The following is an 18895-nucleotide window of genomic DNA, read 5'->3' as shown; positions in this document are numbered from 1 at the left end:
TCAATTAGTGTTGTCTAGTGAGAGCTGGTCATGAGTCACGATTGTGCATTTAATAACAAGCAGTTTGATTGTCCGATAGAGAGGGATTCAGTTTGCTTTAGAGTTGGGAATCTTTTACCCAGAAGATAGCGGATATTAAAGCGGCACAATGCTACCTGTCTCGGTTTTGGACAAGTTGCTTACACACAAACACCACACACTTTTTTTTTTGGCCCGATTTGGTCCCTGTTGATATGTAGCCTGATTGGACCATGCGGTTGCCATGCGGTTGCCAGGCCGCGCCCCTGCTGTGTGGTAATTGGTATCTGTGATGCTGCCACGTGGCAAAAGTGCCATGACTGACAGGGTTGGCCACCTGCCCTGCCCTGGCTGCCAGCAGAAAGTCGGAGAGGCTAAGTAGAAATGAAGAAAGTGACATTGTGTCTCAGGGGGTGTATATGGGGGTAAAGGGGTAATATGTATTATGGCCAATCTGAAAGATTCAGCTGTGTGCCAGGACAATACCCTATTTAAAAAGTGAGGTTGTGATTAGTCTTGTACTTGGAATAAGAGTTTATCCCATGCCCAGATGCTGTTTTGAAGAACTGTTGACTAGCTGAAGTCTGGCTATAATTAAGAGTGGGTTGGCTCGGATAAACTTGGAACGTGCCCCACATTAACAGTACCACACATTTTCAAGTATTGCTTCAATCTAAATATAATTTATTTTCTGAGGTCTGTGCATTTAGAACATGGCCAAATTCAGCGTTTTGGCTCTTTGGACACCGATGTTAAACACTGTGTATACTAGTAACTTTGAAAATATCAGAAGTGACTGGACAGTTGCCTCCTCGAACCTTGAATCTATTAATTTATTCCCTGTACTAGGTTTCCCTTTATTAAATTTATAAAATATATTTTTTTTTAAATCACTATCTGAGTCACTGTTGTAGTTTGAATTGTTTCGTCCTCTTTTCTGTTGTCGTCTATAGGGTTCAAGATTACGAAAGTTGGCTTTTCTTCCCTGCGTTTCGCTCTCAGCCCCTCTGTCTTCCTCTAATGGTTCATGTTCATCCCTCTTCCCATCCCCTTTCAGCTTTTGTGTTTTACACCCTTGACCAGACTTTTTTAAAGCCCACAAAAGGGCACAGAAAAGCTGAGGGGTCTGTGTGCCAACCATTTTGGTGTGTTTAACCTTGCAGAGGGCAAGAGGTGATAGTACAATGGGAGCACTTTTCCCCCCTGTACACACACGGATGGACACATATACACATAAGGCCTGCACACTCCGCCCACCCTCACCATTGTCATGTATAGTGTTGCTAATCTGGCCCTGTCGCTTCAGTATCAAACATAGCCTCCATTTGGGGGGGCAAGGCCTCTCTCTTTCTCCTATTTTGTGTTGGTGTCAGGGTGTATATGCGCGTTAGTGTGTTAATGGGTCTAGTCAACAGCGCGGTACAATGGGCGGGCTGGCCTGGGATGCCTGTTTAAGTGTTGGGACAGGAAAAGAGGGATAGATGTGAGGCGGGCCAGGCTGGGGCTTTGATGTCATAGGGATAACAGCTTGTAAATGCACATGCACGTCGTGCGGGGAGAGGAGTGAGATAAGATTTATATTTCAGCCAATATTCAGAAGTTTCGATCCAAAAACCACAAGCAAACAATTGTATTTATTATAGCAGTGAGTTAGTGTTTGTCCTCTCCTCAGTTCCTCTGTAGAGTAAATTATGTCTGGCTATAAAGCAAGGTAAAAATGCTATCATTCAGTTACAAAAAAGATAATGTTTTTTGTCAAATTATTAAATTAGCTTGCTGACCTGAAAATACTGTTAACATCAGTTATGCAATGTCTATGTTTTCTTAGCCAAACAAAACTGGACCAATCAGACCTGGTGTTCAAACCACTCCTTCCGGGCAGGAAGTAGAGCAAGTGGATATATTTAGGTATTTGGGCACAATTCTGGACAACTCTTTCGACTTTTCCTGCTTTGTCAGCTCAGGAGTTTTGAAGTCAGTGACCACATTATAGCAAGGGTTTATCGGAGTGCGCAGATATTTTACAGACTTCCTTGTGCAAATACAAAATATGTACATACATTCTTTTAGGTCCTGTGCCATAAGAGAGTCGTACCCCTCACTCAGTGTGTGCCTTCTGTTTGTTATTGATGAGGTGAAATTGCTGTTGTGTTTGCAAAGAACTTTTATTTGTGTTTTTATTGAAGGCTGTAAATGTGCTGTTGCATGTATGAGGATGATCATGCGGTAATCAGAACAAGGAAGGTATCGGTGAGTTGCATATGAATATTGGCTTTACTAAATGCTTCACTGAAGACAGTCGATGAATAAATGTGCTTAAAGCCGGTAGTGGCTTGGGCGGTAGAGCAAGTGTGAGGATGAGGAATTTTGCCCATGGGCAAGACTCTTAACTCACTTTGCCTATTTAAATGTGGTGTGGGGGTGGTTGGTGGTGGTTTGTGGGGTCAGTGGTGCATATTGGCAGCCTTGCTTCTGAGAGTCTACCTCAAGGCAGCTGTGGCCACAATAGTAGTTGACCGCCACATGCAGCCATTAATGAAATGGAGCCTTGGCAGTTCCATCCCAGCTCTGATCAGTTTTGCTTGTGCTCACCATGTCATTAATTGTAATTGAAAACTAGTATGTTTGGTGTGAATTGGGAAGAATTTTGCTTTTTGACAAATAAACTCTGAATTGAAAAGATGATTTCTTGGAGCTGACCTCTTTAGTAAAATAAACGTGTGTAATGCCCAACGTAGACCTTGTGTCAATATGGCAGTTGCAGTAACTTCTCAGCAGGTACCATGGTAACAGGTTGGTTGGCAGGTGCCAAGTCGATGGAAGGGTGTGCGTCCTCGTCCTCTGGTTATCAGATGTAACCCACTGGCCGTCCCATGAGATGGATGGTCCCTTAATATTCACTGGCTTTGCCTTTGTGTGTGTGTGTGCCACCCCTAGAGAGCCGGGTGTTCATGGTTCATTAGCCACACATACACTTCCGTTCTGTTCTCACTGGAAGAAGGGGAACACATACTCACCCACACACGCACACACACCCATACACATTCAGTATTAGTGCATTGGTTATGTTGTGCTAGCTCTGATGAACTGGCAAGCTGCCTCCTCCCTCTCCTCATATTGGAGTAATCAGTATACCTACGAGACAGACAGGTAGCATCTGTCGCCTTCTCTCCCCTGATCTGTCCTCCCTCTGTTTCAGTGTCCCCCCTTCTGCACCACTGCCCACTCTACCCTGCAAAGGAGAGATGTGGTTATGTTCAGCAATATCACAATCATCGTGAACAAACTCATAATTTGCTATATTTGAATAATTTAAGACATAAGTATTTTTATTCTTTTTTTGGAATCACATCCGTCAGCTCTTTTCCTCAAGGCGTGGATCAGTAGAACAAACCGCTGCCCTCAACATGGCGGAGGCCTCTCTTGAGTCTGCCACCATCTGCTTATTGGGCTTCCGTCTTCTTCAGATCCGCAGGGCTGTGATCGAGCAGCTCTAATGGTGTGGGTTTGAGCAGGGCCTCCAGGTTGATTAGCATATTTTGAGCCAGCATACAGACAACAGCCCCCCCCCAACCCTTGACTCTTCCTCTCCTGGACCCCTCCGCACATGTGTTTGATTTCTGGCCCGTGACAAAGAGCTTCACCCTTTATTTGTCTGTGTTGGGAAGATGGAGGGGGGGCCTTAGATTAAGGGAAAGCTTCCTGTTCTTTATGCGGAGTCCCCCTTGGGAACCGCTTTGGGAATGACTTTGGTAGAGTCACTAATGCCGACTGTGTTCTCAAACACTCAACATTAACCTGATGTTGCTTGTTGATGTCATTCTTTATATCGGGGGACTGCAGACACCTTTTTTCAGCCCATTATGGTTGCCAAAGCCATAACTGTACCAAACACTATGCTACGGGCTTACTGCATGCTCATAAATATTGTTTATAATTCATTTTAATGACAGCTTCATGCCCATGCTGATAAGTTTATGTAAAATGCCCTCCCTTCTGCAAATCATCCTCTTCCGGAACAGCTTGGTTGGTGCAGCATTTGGCACAGTCTCAGTAACAGTACTGCACTGTGCAATGATAAAACACATTGCAAGCACATAGGAAAGAGGAAGGGAATTATATTTGTCACAAGCACAAGTCACTCAAAGGGCTTCACAGGAGAACATTTTTCAGCAACACGGGTGGTAATACGCTATGTTGCCACAACTGCCTTTGGGGCAGGCTGACAGCTGCACCAATCCGCACCATCAGACCTCATTCAGGCTCCAATAGAATTCCCCACTTGGTCTCTGATCAGTGGCCTGCTGGGTAATCGGGAGAGTCGGGGCGATTCCCGGTGGGTGACGGACGGTACTTTGGGGCCCTCCGGAAAAAAAAGGACTAATAATGGACTCTTACAGGCCTAAAGGCTTAAACTGGGCTGCTGTTTTAGACATAAGTAAAGTTACAGAAACATTTTTTTGTCATGTAAATCTCTGTCAAATAATGACTGACATGTTGAAATCAGAAAGCACTTTCAGGTTGCGCTTTGCGTTCAATGCACAGCAGGGAGATGCCATTTGATGCTGAACTGACTCAGAGCAGAGGTGTTAAATTACAAGTTTCTAACCTTTTGTTTCAACTTGACCTCTTTTGGTTCTGTGACCACAATAACCTCCGGCTTCTGAGTTCAGATCATCCACTCATGCACTTTATTATTAAAGTAATGGTGTAAAATATCCTAGATGATAATATTAAATAAATATTTTATAAAGAGATACAAAAAAAGTGTGGACTCACATGTGCAGTGGGAGGAAAATGTGTGTGAACGCTAAACTGACCAATTCACACATTCCTCCCACTGTAAATAGAAAACTCAAATTCATTAGCTTCACATTAAGCCCAAAACAAACTATATCCAAAACAAATCAAGTGAATCTTGTGTTAATGCTCATAAACTGGATATGTTTTAAATGTACACAAAGAAAGTGATTTTTTTCAAACTGGGACAAAATGCAGCATAGGGAAAAGCTCCATAAAATGCTATTTTTTTTATTATTATTATTTTTGTTAATATTTTTTACTTTTTTAATGAAATGAAAAAACAGGCCCAATAATGATTTTACTATTTACATTTATTATCATCATCATGGCAGTATATTTTATGCCAAATTTCATAATTTTTTCATAATTACTTTGACATAATTCTGTCAAAGTAAATATGTTTTCTGGGGTCACCAGAATAATTGTGCCTGAGAGGTCAATGTGAAGGAGTGCATTGGTTTTAGCAGCTTGAAGCCAGTTTTGGGCGCTCTGTCCAAAAGAGAGAGGAGAGCAAGGCAGCCTTTTTTCATAGCTGTCGTGATGACAAAAGTCCAATGTATGAACTATTCTACACATCAACTTTTCAGCGCTCTGGAGCCCTGACAGTGCTCAATATCAGTCGATTAAAAACTTAGTAAGGATCTACAGTAACTCGTCTTTTCACCGAGGTGTCTATATTACTGGCAAAACACAATTTTAGAGCAACTGGGATTAATGATGTCAATGAAAAAATCAGTGTTCACATCACTGTTTTAATGGAAGGTCATGGCAGAAAGAAGTCGAGTGATCATCTCTGTTGCAGCTGCATTAGCAAAAACATGGGATTACAGTAAGAGCTGTAGAAGTGGGCTATAGAGAATTTTAAAAAGGTTGAGGATAGAGGGAGTTTGTGAACAGGAAGATTGGAAGGTGGAAAAGAGAGTGTAATATTTGATTATGGCTCAAGGCTGTGTGTTTGTCCAAAGGCTAAAGACTGTCAAGCAGCTAATCACAGAGGTCGATGTGAGGGTGCCTGCATGTGTGCTGTGAGGGTCATGCCACATGACATAATTTATGTTGAGTACATGTGTCGTGCGTCTGTGCATTTGTGTGTGTTCCACTTTGTGGATGTCAGTTACAGTTTTGTGGGCCTGAAGAGAGTGGACTCCCTCAGGGCACTGTTAGTGCCACTCTCGTACAGATGTGCTGTGCTGCTCAGTGGCAGTTTCTGTGTTCCCTTACAGGAAGATGAACATACTCCTCGGGGTGCACAATTCTTCATCATTTCTATAGTGTCAATATTCAAAGTTCTTTAAAGAAATCACTTCATAAGCAAAACATAACAAATCCTAGTCAGAAGTGACAGCATTACAACAGCAGCACTAATTCATGATTTCAATTTTTGTTCCAATTTGTATATTTCTGTTTTCCAGATATTGAAGAACATGGTGGCCGGTGGTTGATCTCTGACAAAGACAGAAAGGTTAGTGTTTTTTTTTTTTTTTATATCAATACAATCATTTGTTGTAATCTATGACGGCACATTCATTGTGTGTGTATGTGTGTGTTTTAGGCCCAGATCTTCAATAAAGCTAAGAATGTAAGGGCTGCAGTGCCGAGGGTGACGAGCCGATATTATACTGACAAAAACGTTCACTGTAGAAATTGCGACAAGACCGGACATCTGTCCAAGAACTGCCCTGAACCCAAAGTAAATCCACTTTGAAAACAAACATTGCTTTAAATACAGATTGAATATACTGTGTACGGTATGAACTTGTGTTTTGTTGTGTTGAAGAAATTCCCGCCATGCTTCCTTTGTGCCACTGTGGGCCACATGGCGATCCAGTGTCCCTTTAAGCACTGCTACAACTGTGGACTTCCGGGGCATGAGGAGATCCCCTGCAGTGAGAGGTCCTACTGGCACAAGAAGTGCCACCGCTGCGGCATGACTGGACACTACTATGATGTGAGTTAACATCACCACCTGATTGCACGGAGTGGTAGAAAGTGGTGCCTCGCACTCCTGCACTGAGCTGACGCACAATAAAGCAAATAAATAGAACTTTCCACCTGTGCTTATATGTCCATCAGTCACATTCCAGTTGAATTTTTGTGTTTAATCTTTTATTTTTGTACATGATTTTGTCCCCTCATCGTGATAGTGGGTCAACACGCACTGCTGTTCACATTAATTGATACACTTCAGCAATTACAGCTTAGTTATGTCTTTGGCATCATGTCTGCATGTGCATAAGTGAAAGGTCAGTCTAATGACCATCAATGACAATTATCCCTTTTCAGCGTTCATTACCCTGCCCATTGACACTTGCAGTATACGGAGCGCCTTGTGTTTTTCTGTGCCTCCCTCCAGCTCGACTGCTGGCTCACGTCAGTCATGTTCTGTGCTGTGTGTAATGGATGAGTAACCAGGTGAACAGCAGAGAGGGGAGACCTGGCCACATAGGTCCTCTCTCACCTTCTCAATCCCCATGCTTTTTCTACTGATTTGCATATTGTTTTTAATGACAAAGTTTTGTGTTTGTATTTGTTGGCCATTGTAATTACCTCCTTGTTGGAATGCATAAATTTCTCATTCTCCAACAAATGATGAGCGTGTGTGTTGCAGAGACAGAGTCAGGTCTCTGTCCCCTGGGCCTTTCTGTGTCTCTCATTAAAGACAGACGGTTGACGGAGCGCGAGTATGTCGCTCGCCTCGCCTGTCGCCCTCGACAACAACACACTCGCCCGCTGGTCTGGAGGGAACCAGCTAACAGGCGGACGTGGCTATGGAGGGGGTAGATGATGGGGAAAAAACTGTGTCAAAAACTGAAGAGATGAAGCAAATTGTCTAACTCACTGTACAGGCAACACTTAACTTTCTAATGCAAAGCCAATTCTCATTATCATGCAAATCTGCACAGGACTTAGTTCAGGGAATACAACCCCAGTAAGTAAAAGGCTGTGGAGTTTACAGTGAGGGCTAAATCCTCTCCTCGCATTTCAGTCTCACTCAGTAGGTGTGTAAGTAGATGAATCTTGTTGCCTGCGGCGACTGCGGCATTTTCAATTTCCCAGTGGGAAGTGACGGCAGTCGGGGAAGGATGTCGTAACGCTTAAGAACAGCGTGGCGAAGCTCCGGAGATAATGCTTTGGATACACCGGTACAGAATGACAGTGCCTGCTTTACTTACAGCCTTTTTGGCCGACTGGTTTACTGCAAAGAAACACTAGCCACTGGGCAGGTTAGAAATTAGAGGAGCAGAAGTCACATGGTTAAACTGTGCCCTTTGCCATTGTCTGACCTGCCTTTCTGTAGTCGGTATGAAGGCTTGTTCTGTCAACTACTGGTAACTTTTCTTTTTCTTTTCCAGGCCTGTCCCGAAGTCTGGAGACAGTACCATTTAACTGTGAGTATTGCTGACTTTATTAAAATGCTCTCATTAAATGTTTCACTCCCAGTGCTAAAACTACATATGAACACTTTAGACTTATGTTTATGAGGATCATTGGTGTTGAACTCTCCAACTTGAAGATGCACTGTTCAAACCTCTCCACTCACACACAATTATCCCCGGACTAATAGTTCAGTTTTTTAAACCTACCAAATGGAGTCGGTGGGTCACTGTGGCAACTCTGAATTAATAAAGGCAACAAAAAAAGTTGACATCAGGAAAAAATATTAAAATAGTTTAACTAATTCTCGATCAATGTACCTTGAAAACACATTACATAATTAAACCACATAATATAGAAAAATCAGTTGTTTTCTCAAACTCTTCAAGGTAATAGTTGCATATAAATAACTGGGTCACATTTAGTTAGTTCTCAGTGAATGTAAGAAGTTGTGCACAAAGTCCCAATTAAAAGTTGAGAATTTGTAAAAGAAGGTGAAGGGTGGAGGGCGCTAAGCCAGCAGCCCGCACTTCCAGCCTGTGACACTTTTAAATCTTTTCATGCAGAATGTGTCTCATCAGAGCAATAATATTCTAAACCTTACAATCCAAAGTAGGACTTGAGCATTGCATATGCAGTCACATTATTATATCCATATTTATTTCAATTAGGATAGTAAAAAGATTGTTAGTGTTTAACTATTTGCAACCTTATCCGTTTTCAAAGTACAAATGTTTTATAAAAGTTGGTTGTTTTGAACTGAAGACATTTTAATTCTCATCCAGGAGGCTCTCTGAAGTTTTGCTGAGAAGGAAGCTGGTACTTCTCCAGGAATAGGATTAACTTTAAAAGTAGGCAAAAAACCAAAGAGATTGGAAAAGCCAGTGTTTTACCTTAAGCATTATGATAGACGACATGATTGCTGCAAATCAATAAGTTAGTTATGACTGGTATTGACTCTGCCCTGTAGCAGAAGACTGAACCATGGAGGCAAACACAACACATGGGATTAGGACAGTGCCAGAAGTGATGGCAACCTTGTGCTTTTTGTATCATTTTCAACCTAAGTGCACAAGTGACATCTGTGTGGGAGAATATGACAGTATGTCAAAGAGTAGAAAAGTGTGACACCACATGGGCCATATGTCAATGGGGAGACATTTGCTTATTTGTGTCTTTCCTGAAATCTGGAACAACTTTTCATGGCTCCTTATTGCGTGCATGTGTGTGTCTGAGCAGAGGGGGTGATATAGACCTCAGCCTAAGAGAAAAGAGCAGCTTGTTTGTCAATTAAAAGACGTGATAAAGCATGAAATGGGCTGCCAACGCCACACGGGACAAGGCAGTGAGAGAGCGAGGAAGAAGAGTGTGTGCATGCATATATCGTAGTGTGCACTTCTGTGTGTGTCTGTGTTGGGGGAGGTCTGTCACTCTTCTCTATGGAGATTAATTAGCAGGGGCTGTCTAATGAAAAGGCAGCATCGTTAGCGCTCGGATAGCACAGCGGGAGAGTGCACAACAGAGGAGGAAGCGGGGCAGAAGTTCCAGCACTGATGCCGATTTAGGATAGGAGGAAGAGGTACTTTAGGCACCCAAACCTCAGGAGAGGGCAAAATGGACCAACAACAGCACCATGCATTAAAATAATAGCTGATTTTGTTGTGGATAAAAAACAAATGTACAGAGAACTGACACTTTTCTATACAGGCAATTAGTTATTATGTCACAACAGTGCATTTGATCAAACTAGTGACATTTCTGCTTTCACTTGGGGAGAGCTCCTTGTTCTGTGGACCTTGTACTGTTTAGTTCAGTTCAGGGTTGTTGAGTTAGTATGTGTGTGATGGCGTGCTTTAACGGGTGGAAGATTGTGACCTAGGTCTAATTGAAGTATTTAAGCCATTTAAGCACTGTGAACAGAAGGTCATTACACATCCAAACTGGCATGGGGGTTAGGGGCCTGCACACACAAACACTGTACACAGGGTCCTCCTGTTTAAGATGGGCTCATTTTATTCATGATGCTGCTTATGACCCTGAACTCCCCAATGTGAGCGGCTGTGTGTGTGTTCGCTTTGGGAGATGTGACTCTGTCACCTTCCGCTGGGCTCAGCCAGGTGTGAAAAGGCATTCTGTCAGACCTCCCAGCTACCGGCTCCATTTCTCCATGTGTGTGAGTGTGTGCTTGGTCCGTTTATCTGAGGGTGTGTGTCTCCTGCACCTGGCCTCCACTAACAAACTCCTCTAAACCACACAGTATAGACCTCAAAGCCCTGGGGCTTTACTGACACACACACACACACACACACACACACACACACACTCACCCATTTCAGCAAATGTATAGAGTGGTAAAAGAGCAAAATGTAAGCCCTCACGTTTTCACCTGTGTCCAAAACAGTTTTGGTGGGAATTTCATAAATGCAATATTTCCATAATGTTTCTGGTTTATTCATAATGTTTTTCTGTCTCACACAGTCTCACCAACTGAGTGTAATTTCATTATCACATCTGTACTGCTGATTTGGCCTTTTCTTGGTATGAAACTATTAACATTTTTATAGTGAATGTTTCAAACATATCAACTTTGCGATTATTTCTTTTGTGGGGAGCTTTTTATAGAGTATTTTGTGCCACTGATATAGGTAGTGAAAACTAAAATGCTGACTCTGCAGGTTTGTTCGTTCTCATTAATAATATAGTCTAATTTAATGGAATTAAGTTTCAATTTTTGTGTAACCCAAATGCACCAAAGTGTCAACTGTGGATGTGGGGTGACGCCTGGGGGGCTGACATGGATGGAGGGGCATCAGTAAAGGCCACAGTGCAGGTTGAGTGACCTCCTGTCTGTACATCACTGCATGTAAAGATCATTCATAAATGCATGAGCAGCAGTCACTTCTCCCTAAGCCCTGTGTGATCTGGGAGCAGAGTGCCGCTGGCTGACTGTTGATAGAATTGCAGGCCTCTGTCCCACAGGCAGCAATTGGAGTTTCATACCAATCCCTTGTGTACTATATTGTCTGCTTGTTGTAGTGCAAAGTTCAAATGTATGTAGTTTGTCAGCATCTAAAGAGAAGGCTCTGCAAATATTTGCAAGTTAGTTTTATACAACAGAACTGGGACTCGGAGCTCAATTGTTCATTTGTTTTTGTTTTTTCCAGGATCATTTGAAAATCAGTGTAGCTGTATTAAATAGATATTACTATAAATAAAAAAAAGAACAAAGATAAATAAAAAAATATGCAAGTCCAATTTGAGAGTCACTGAGAGTCCCTTTCCAATCTCAGAATGGTCAAAGATGATCCTAATGTTTCTTAAATGTTTCATAGTGTTATGTGCTTACATTTTTATCTTGTATCCAACACATGCTCTACTGGCAACAGTTAGCAAGGAAAGCCGGCAGCGAAACCCGTATTTAGGCATGAGTTCTGATTGGTTCAGGTATATCGCTGTAAGCCTTGATTGGCCCCTCTGTCCATAGCAGCAGTGACACCTGCGCGTGTGTGTGTATGTGTGTGTTTATCGATCGTTGCTCTGGCCAGGCTCTGGTATGTGTGTTAGCTCTTGTATAGAGTGGATTTTCGTTTCATGCCTGTATTAGTGCATGCATTGATCTCTTCCCCGGGGAAAGGTAAGGGGTGCAAATCTATGTGTGTCATGTCCTTAGGGCAAAGTGAAAAGAAAAAAAAAACTTTTCCTTTCACCTTTTTGTTCGTCACGGGAATAAAATCCTGTTCCAAAGTCTTCCCCACCTCGCTGCCCATTTCTCGGGTCTTACCTTCCACCCTTTTACCTTTTTATACCAAATTTCTTTGGCCCCCTCTGTCTTTCTCCATGGGGCATTCCTAATTCACATTATACTCGTTAAGCCTGTCTTGTCTCTTTTATTTCCTCAACTTGCAGGACTTCTAGGGCACTTAAGAAGCAAAAATGTCAGTCTTATTGAGTTTGCACCTATAAAGACCTAATCCTTAAAAGGGATAATAAATATAGAAAAAAATATATATATTAGATTATACTTAGAATTTCTTATTAGAATTTTTTCATTATTTTTAAAAGTTTGTTCTTTTTTTAAATTATTTGAAGACTCGACTGTGTGTCTGAAAAGGAGAGTATTTCAGTGTTTTAGTATAAAATGCATCATGAAAACACTAAAATCCTCATTTGGTCATACAGTATATTTGGACCATCTATGTCCAGCTGTGATTCCAGAGAAGCAGAACCCAATGTTAAGAATTTCTTCAACTTTGTAAACAGTCAAATGACAAGTTTAATTTTAGTTGAACAAATTGTTTTTTGTCGCCCGCAGTTCAACTGTTTTCTCTTACCACATTGTGACTTGTTGAAAAGTTGTGTGGATGAAACATTAATCAACTTGACCATATTAGACCATTAGATACAGATGGATTTTCTCATTTTCAAGAATTCCTTTCACCTAAAAAATTGCCCATTCGTAGAAGCAACTTTGGTGGTTGAAAGAAATGCATTGATACTGTGATATAATGTATGTGCACGTGTGTGTGTGCCCATAGTAAACACAAGGGAAATATCTTTAGCAGAGAGTCTCACATCCGCTTCACAGCGGTATAGAGTTTACAGAGAGTGGGCTTACAGCAGCCTCTAGTGGGTGAGCAGAAAACTACAGCACTTTTCACTGGGTTTTAGGAGGAGTCTCCAATCCCCTGATGGGATCTTTGTAAATACATTTTAGTTGACGGTGTGCTATTCTTTTTCCTATGTTTTCATCTATGTATAATGACTATACTTTACACTGTGATTGTAAATCTACAGATTGGTTTGCGATGAATCATGATGTTTCAAAAATTTAGGTTTTACAAATTGACATCCCTTCATTAAAATTACTTTTTCATTGATAATGGATCTTTGCTGAGGAAGACTCCGCACACCCAGGATGCGACAGGTGCAGACGGCGCACTCCCGCACACTGTCTCACTCTTTAACACATTTATTGCTGCATCTTTTCGGTCACGCTGACCTACGAAGCTTTTATTTGTTTTTGCATTGATTATTGATCTAAAATCTACTCCCGATTTGACAGCTGTATTTCTACCTTAAATTGCGGATTGGGGGGCATAGGTATATTCATTGGTTAGAAATAAGGTTTTGTAGAGAGAAGGGAGCCACCAAAGGGGTTGGTCCTACATGTTTAACCACACTTTTTTCACGAGTGTATTGTGAACAAACCATTTCATTGTTTCCGGGTGCTTACTTACTTGGGGGCTTGAGGGCCAAATATGGGTTAATTATTATTCATTCATTATTGTAGTTAAGCATCAGCTTCCCTGGTAGTTAGGAACGCTTCACATTGGTCCCTCAAAGAGCTAGTATTAAGTAGTATTTGTATTTGTATTTTCATTATTATTATTTTTTGGCCAAACACGTTTTTTCAAAGTGACAAAAATATTGTTCACACTTGCAAGTTGTGATATTGGAAACACTGACCTTGCACTAGTAATTTTGTGAAATTACAAGTTCTGCGTTAACCTGCATCAAAGTGTGGCCCAAATGTATTTATTTATTTTTTTGTCACTTTTTGAGACGAGTTTGTGGTTGTTCTGTACCGTAATGCGAACCGCAGGAGTGTACACAATAGTCTGCCGGGCTCCTCCACACACACAGGCGCTGTGTTATCAGAGAACTTCAGACTTCTCACTTCTTTGTGCTTGTGCGTCTAGAAAGCCTGGTATGTTTGTGAGGTTGGTACAGATGTAAAATTGGGATTTTACCAGGGCAAAAGATCTGTCCATCTTACAGTATTGCGAGTAAATCCCTATTTCATGCTGTCCATATGTCATTGCTGCTAATTAAATGTTCTAAAATGTGCCAAATGAATTCTGCAGTGAGCCTGACTTTTAACTTGGGCCTAGACTTGAATAGATTAGCTTGTATCCACCGTTCCGCTTGTCACGGTTTGACCAGATTACGTTTAGTTGTTCCCCGAAAAGATTTTCTTCCTCTGGGGGTGGCCGCAGAGGTATTTGCTCCCTCATCACAATGTCACACACTGTGTGTGAAGAGTGAATGTTCTCCCTGATTCTGGGTGATTCTGGTGATTCTGGTGATTCTGGTGATTCTGGTGATTCGATTTCCCCTCATGTGCTCAAAACAAGCAAAAGAGGCTGTTTGTCCACTACAGCCACACAAACAGGTTATGAAGGTGCGAGTCTTTTGAAAGGCCAGGGACTATGCAGACAACCAGGGGCACATCTGTTTTATTGGAAATCATTTGAATCCTCACTTACAGTAACATTAAAACATGAATTTGCTTGTTATAACACATCTAATAAGTAATTGATTTTCTAAAATGCACACTTCAAAATCCCACATGTTAAGAGAATTAAGACTGTTGTCTTTGTTTTCCTTTACGTTACTCTTTGATGAGAAGATGTTCACCTTATAGGCATTCAATCTAGCTAATTTGCAACAGTCTAATTAGCTTGGCAGTTTATGTACATACTGGCATGTTGCACACGTGCGGGAGGCCTGTTTGTTTTGGTATGAGGCTGAGCCTAGTAGTTGTGTTTTCTATGATAAAGCATGCCGAGCTGCTCCCCTGTGGGTCCAGTAACATATGCAAACCTCTCCCCACTGCTGCAATAACATATGCAAAACAGTGCTGCTGGCCCCCACACTTGCAAACACACACACACACACACACACGGTACAAGCCTGTTTGCTTCTCGGATTGAGTTTGATAAATGTCTGTGTGTGTTCCTTCAGATTGTAGCTGGTAACAGTCCGAGCTTTGTGTTGGCCTAAGGATTATCACAGCTTTGCCACCAGCAGCCAAGGCATGGAGCAGAGGAGAGCATGGCTTAGAGGAACAGGGTGGACATGTTGGGACAACTGTGTGGGAATAGTGCCGCCTTGTGTGTTTGTCTGTTTGAACGTAGCCAAGCCCTGGGGACCTTTTCATATACCCTTCTGCACTCTTTCACGCCGCACACCTTTTTGTCCAAGTCGAAGTATCCCAAAGTGGAGCTCTGCTTGTCATATCAGCTGGCAGTGGGAGAGGCTCACATCTCAAGTTCAACACCTGTGTTCAGTCAGGGGAGGAAGACACAGACCTAAATACAATAGACGTCTTTTTAAGATGCTAGTACGGTAGTAGTTTCCCACGAACCATGCGGCTCTGCAAAGTAGATCACACCATTTCTTTCAGCAGATGTTAAGCCCTGCAAAGCTGTGTTTAATTCATTTAGGAGAATATGATTTATTTTATAAAACAAAGGGCAGCACTTGAAGGCATTGCTGTTAGTATAAGTGTCTCTAGTCAACAAAAGGACATGAAAAAGATCTATTGTCAGCTGAATATAAAGCATGTATTTTGTTTTGAAGCCAATGCCATTTTGCCGAGGAATTAACATAGAGACAAATTAGACACTTAATAGATACGATGCTAGCTATTTAGATTCCCCTGATATGATGAGAGTATCAAATTAGACCGTGAATGAGCAAGGTGAAGGGTCATGAAGTTAATTAATATCATATAAGGCCGATCTTCTTTTCTCAAATGCAAATGCTCAAGGAGGGTTGGACTCAGTCAGTCACAGGTTGAGCAGTGAATAGGAGGAGATTTCATTACTCCTCTTTTACCCTTTCATTGGTTGTGTCTGTGTGTTGGATCAGAGCATGCAGAGATAACACAAGCCCAAGGTCAGGGGGAGGCAGACCAACAGCCAATTTACATGAGAGATGAATGGGAAGAGGAGCTGGTATAGTGGAGGTTTGGGTGGCGGGGGGCTGTTGAGATGGGGACTGTGATCTCCTTGGGGTGTGCAGCTGTGTGTGTGTGCGCATGTGTGTATGCCTGTGTATGCGACTGCACTCACAAGAGGTCTGTGATCTCCTGGCCTTTGTGATGGAGATGGGCCCTGGCCGGCCTGACCCGATAATGACGCGACGCCCTAATAGCATTCATCCTTTCGGCTGCGGAATTACTCAAGCGGAAAAGAGAGAGAGGGAACGGGGGAAAACAAGTGCGGGCGCTAAACGTGGGTTGGAGAAAGGGACACTGAGGAAGAGCAGCAGAGGGTAGCTATGTTTAAGAAATGACGAGAGCGCAAATGATGTGTAATCTTGGAATCAAGGCTGGGCTTTGGGAATAGCATTAGGTGTGCATGTGCGAGTGAGAGACATTACACCTAAATGGGCTTTGGCCAGCCCTCTCTTTCTTTATCAGTGTATATTTGCTGGAAGCACTGGAGCATGGAAGGCTTTTAGAACACTGGCCCAAAGGGGACAGGGCCCAGTGTCCAACGCACACACACACATACACACACATACACGCACATGCACATACATAAAGGTTACTTATCATACTGGGTCATTACAGGCCTGTGACTATAGGCCCTGTAATCAGTGGTTGATATCGCTGCTGTATTCGGCATACAATACACAGCATCCCATTTCATTAGACAGCAGGGGAATGACATGAGAGGAGTGAGATGGGGGAGAAATTAGGGTGAAATAATGGGTTCTATTAGCTTTCTGCTGACACCTTTCTCCTTTTTTCTTTAGACTGAGACTGGGCCTCCCATAAAACGCAAAGGAAAAGACCCGGGACGGACTCCTGCATACTGCTATAACTGTAGCAACAAAGGACATTTTGGACATGTGAGTGATTGCACTATTTTAGGCTGTAATGAAATGTGTGCTGAATGCCCATTCTCTATTTCCTTTTGAATTATAATCAGAATCTGCACAATGTGTTTCTCTTTACTGTGGGATCTCTTAAATTGTGTTTACAAATGTGTTTGAAATGAACTGATGAATCTAAATAAGAGCTGGATAAGAGAGTAATTACATTTGTGTTTCATGTTTGACACAACCTAAGTACAACCTGAAAAATATTTGACCTTCCAAATACCACCAGGCCTAGACCAAGATCAGACCAGGACTAAACCAGGTCTAAAATAGACTTCAGTTGTACTAAATCATGCCATAAGTTTACACTATTAAACAAGACAAATACATAAACTAAGTGCATTACAAAAGCATAGATAAAAGGATAAATGGTTTTAACTTATATAGCGCTTTTATCCAAAGCTTTACATCAAGGAATCACTCATGGCACTCATGGCATTTCCTTACCTGGTTCATCTGTACCCAGACTCAGCACTACGTCCATTATTTCATCGTGTATGGGTGTGTGTGTGGCTGCGTGTGTGTGTGTGTGTGGCTGCGTGTGTGTGTGTGGCTATGGGGAGGGGGGTGGGGAGAGCAGTGTTGTCTGTTTGGAAGAGTGGGTGGTTGGGTGGGCGGGAACTGCTTTTAATCTGTAAAGCACTTTGTGTTACAACTCTGTATGAAAAGCGCTTTATAAATAAAGTTTTGATTGATTGATTGATCCATTCACTCTCTCATTCATACACCAGTGTACGCAGTGTACACTGGAGGCAAGGTGCGTGAAGTGTCTTGCCCAAGGACACAATGACAGTGTGCACCTGCAGGACCCGGGAAAAAGGATCTCTAAATCTCTCTGTATAGGTCTAAACTACAGGGTTAACTGGTGTATACAAAATGTGATTTAAAAAAATAACTATTAATTGCACAGTTCCCCTAAATTACGACTTTCTCACTTATCCTGGAAAGAATAATTTTGTGTGTGTTTTCAGCAATGTTCCAGACAGAGGATGTTCAAAGGAAGCTTCCCCTCCACGCCTGTTCTAAATCACTATGACAGCTTACAGGAAATCAAATGCAGAGAACATAAAATGAAGCTAAAGGTTCAAGGTAAATCATCAAAATTAAGATTATATTAGCATACATTTTTTTATGAATGACATAATGTTCCTTATTATCCTTCCTGATTTTCTTGAAGATCTGGAAAGAAGTGGTCTCATTCCATATGTTCCAGAATCCCCTTCGACCTCAGGACCACCAAAGAAGAAACAAAAAATCATCCATTACAAAGGCAACCCTCGGTATACACCACGCCAAAGCTATAAAAGTGACCTCCCCTCATCTAAACATATATTTTTTGATACCTCGGATTCGGTATCCAAAACAAGCAAGCATAGTAACCGCAATGTGGTCTCTCTGGAAAAACCATGGAAGCCCAAGAGACCAGTCCCACAGTCAAGAAGAGACTTTGCACCAAATGCTGTAGTAGTTATAGATGAAGAGGATGACTTTCCCAGATTTGGAGGGCAGGGTGAGGAGGTAGAGAGGAAGAAAAAGAGCAAAAAAATGAAGAAAAATGGCCGATCACTTTGCTGGACCAATGACAAGCAGCGCTTTTCCTCTGGGAGTGCAAAAGGCAAGATTCAAGAATGGCGAAAGAAAAAAAGAGCAAAGAAGAATGCAAACAAAAATGTGGTAGACAAAACATACCCAACAGATGAAAACCTATTTCTTATCAAGCAAAGGAAACAAAAAAGATTTTGAAGGAGAAGAATTTTGCTTACATTAGTTAGCTCATAACTTAAGTAGTCTGACTAATGACAACTCGCATTTGGAAATTAATATTTTTAAATGATAAATTAATATGGTGTTTGCCCATTGGTTTTTGATCAGATTGAATTCGTTACATTATAGGTCTACTGTCTAATTAACATTTAAAGTGTCAGTCGATTGTCAACTGAAATGATAAAATGTGTTGTTTAGACTGTTTTGTCCAAATTATGCCCCATGGCGTGAATTAACTCTGTATTAATTTATTGCAAACTAAATA

General features: G+C 41.8%; 1 protein-coding gene across 3 annotated transcripts in view; it reads left to right on the top strand.

The window, feature by feature from the left end:
* The window catches only part of zcchc7 (zinc finger, CCHC domain containing 7), a 42847-nt gene extending 24045 nt beyond the window's left edge, over positions 1-18802 (top strand). For all 3 annotated transcript variants that reach the window (XM_079554182.1, XM_079554184.1, XM_079554183.1), the window contains exons 4-10: positions 6234-6283; positions 6374-6511; positions 6599-6769; positions 8175-8210; positions 16741-16836; positions 17838-17955; positions 18044-18802. In XM_079554182.1, the coding sequence (XP_079410308.1) occupies positions 6234-6283; positions 6374-6511; positions 6599-6769; positions 8175-8210; positions 16741-16836; positions 17838-17955; positions 18044-18609 (1175 nt within the window). In that variant the 3' untranslated portion in view covers positions 18610-18802. The remainder of the gene's footprint in view (positions 1-6233; positions 6284-6373; positions 6512-6598; positions 6770-8174; positions 8211-16740; positions 16837-17837; positions 17956-18043) is intronic.
* Positions 18803-18895: the final 93 nt, after the last annotated feature.

The sequence above is a fragment of the Gobius niger genome, assembly GCF_951799975.1.
Source record: "Gobius niger genome assembly, chromosome: 3".
Taxonomy (NCBI): Eukaryota; Metazoa; Chordata; class Actinopteri; order Gobiiformes; family Gobiidae; genus Gobius; species Gobius niger.
This window is presented reverse-complemented; position numbering and strand designations above follow the sequence as displayed.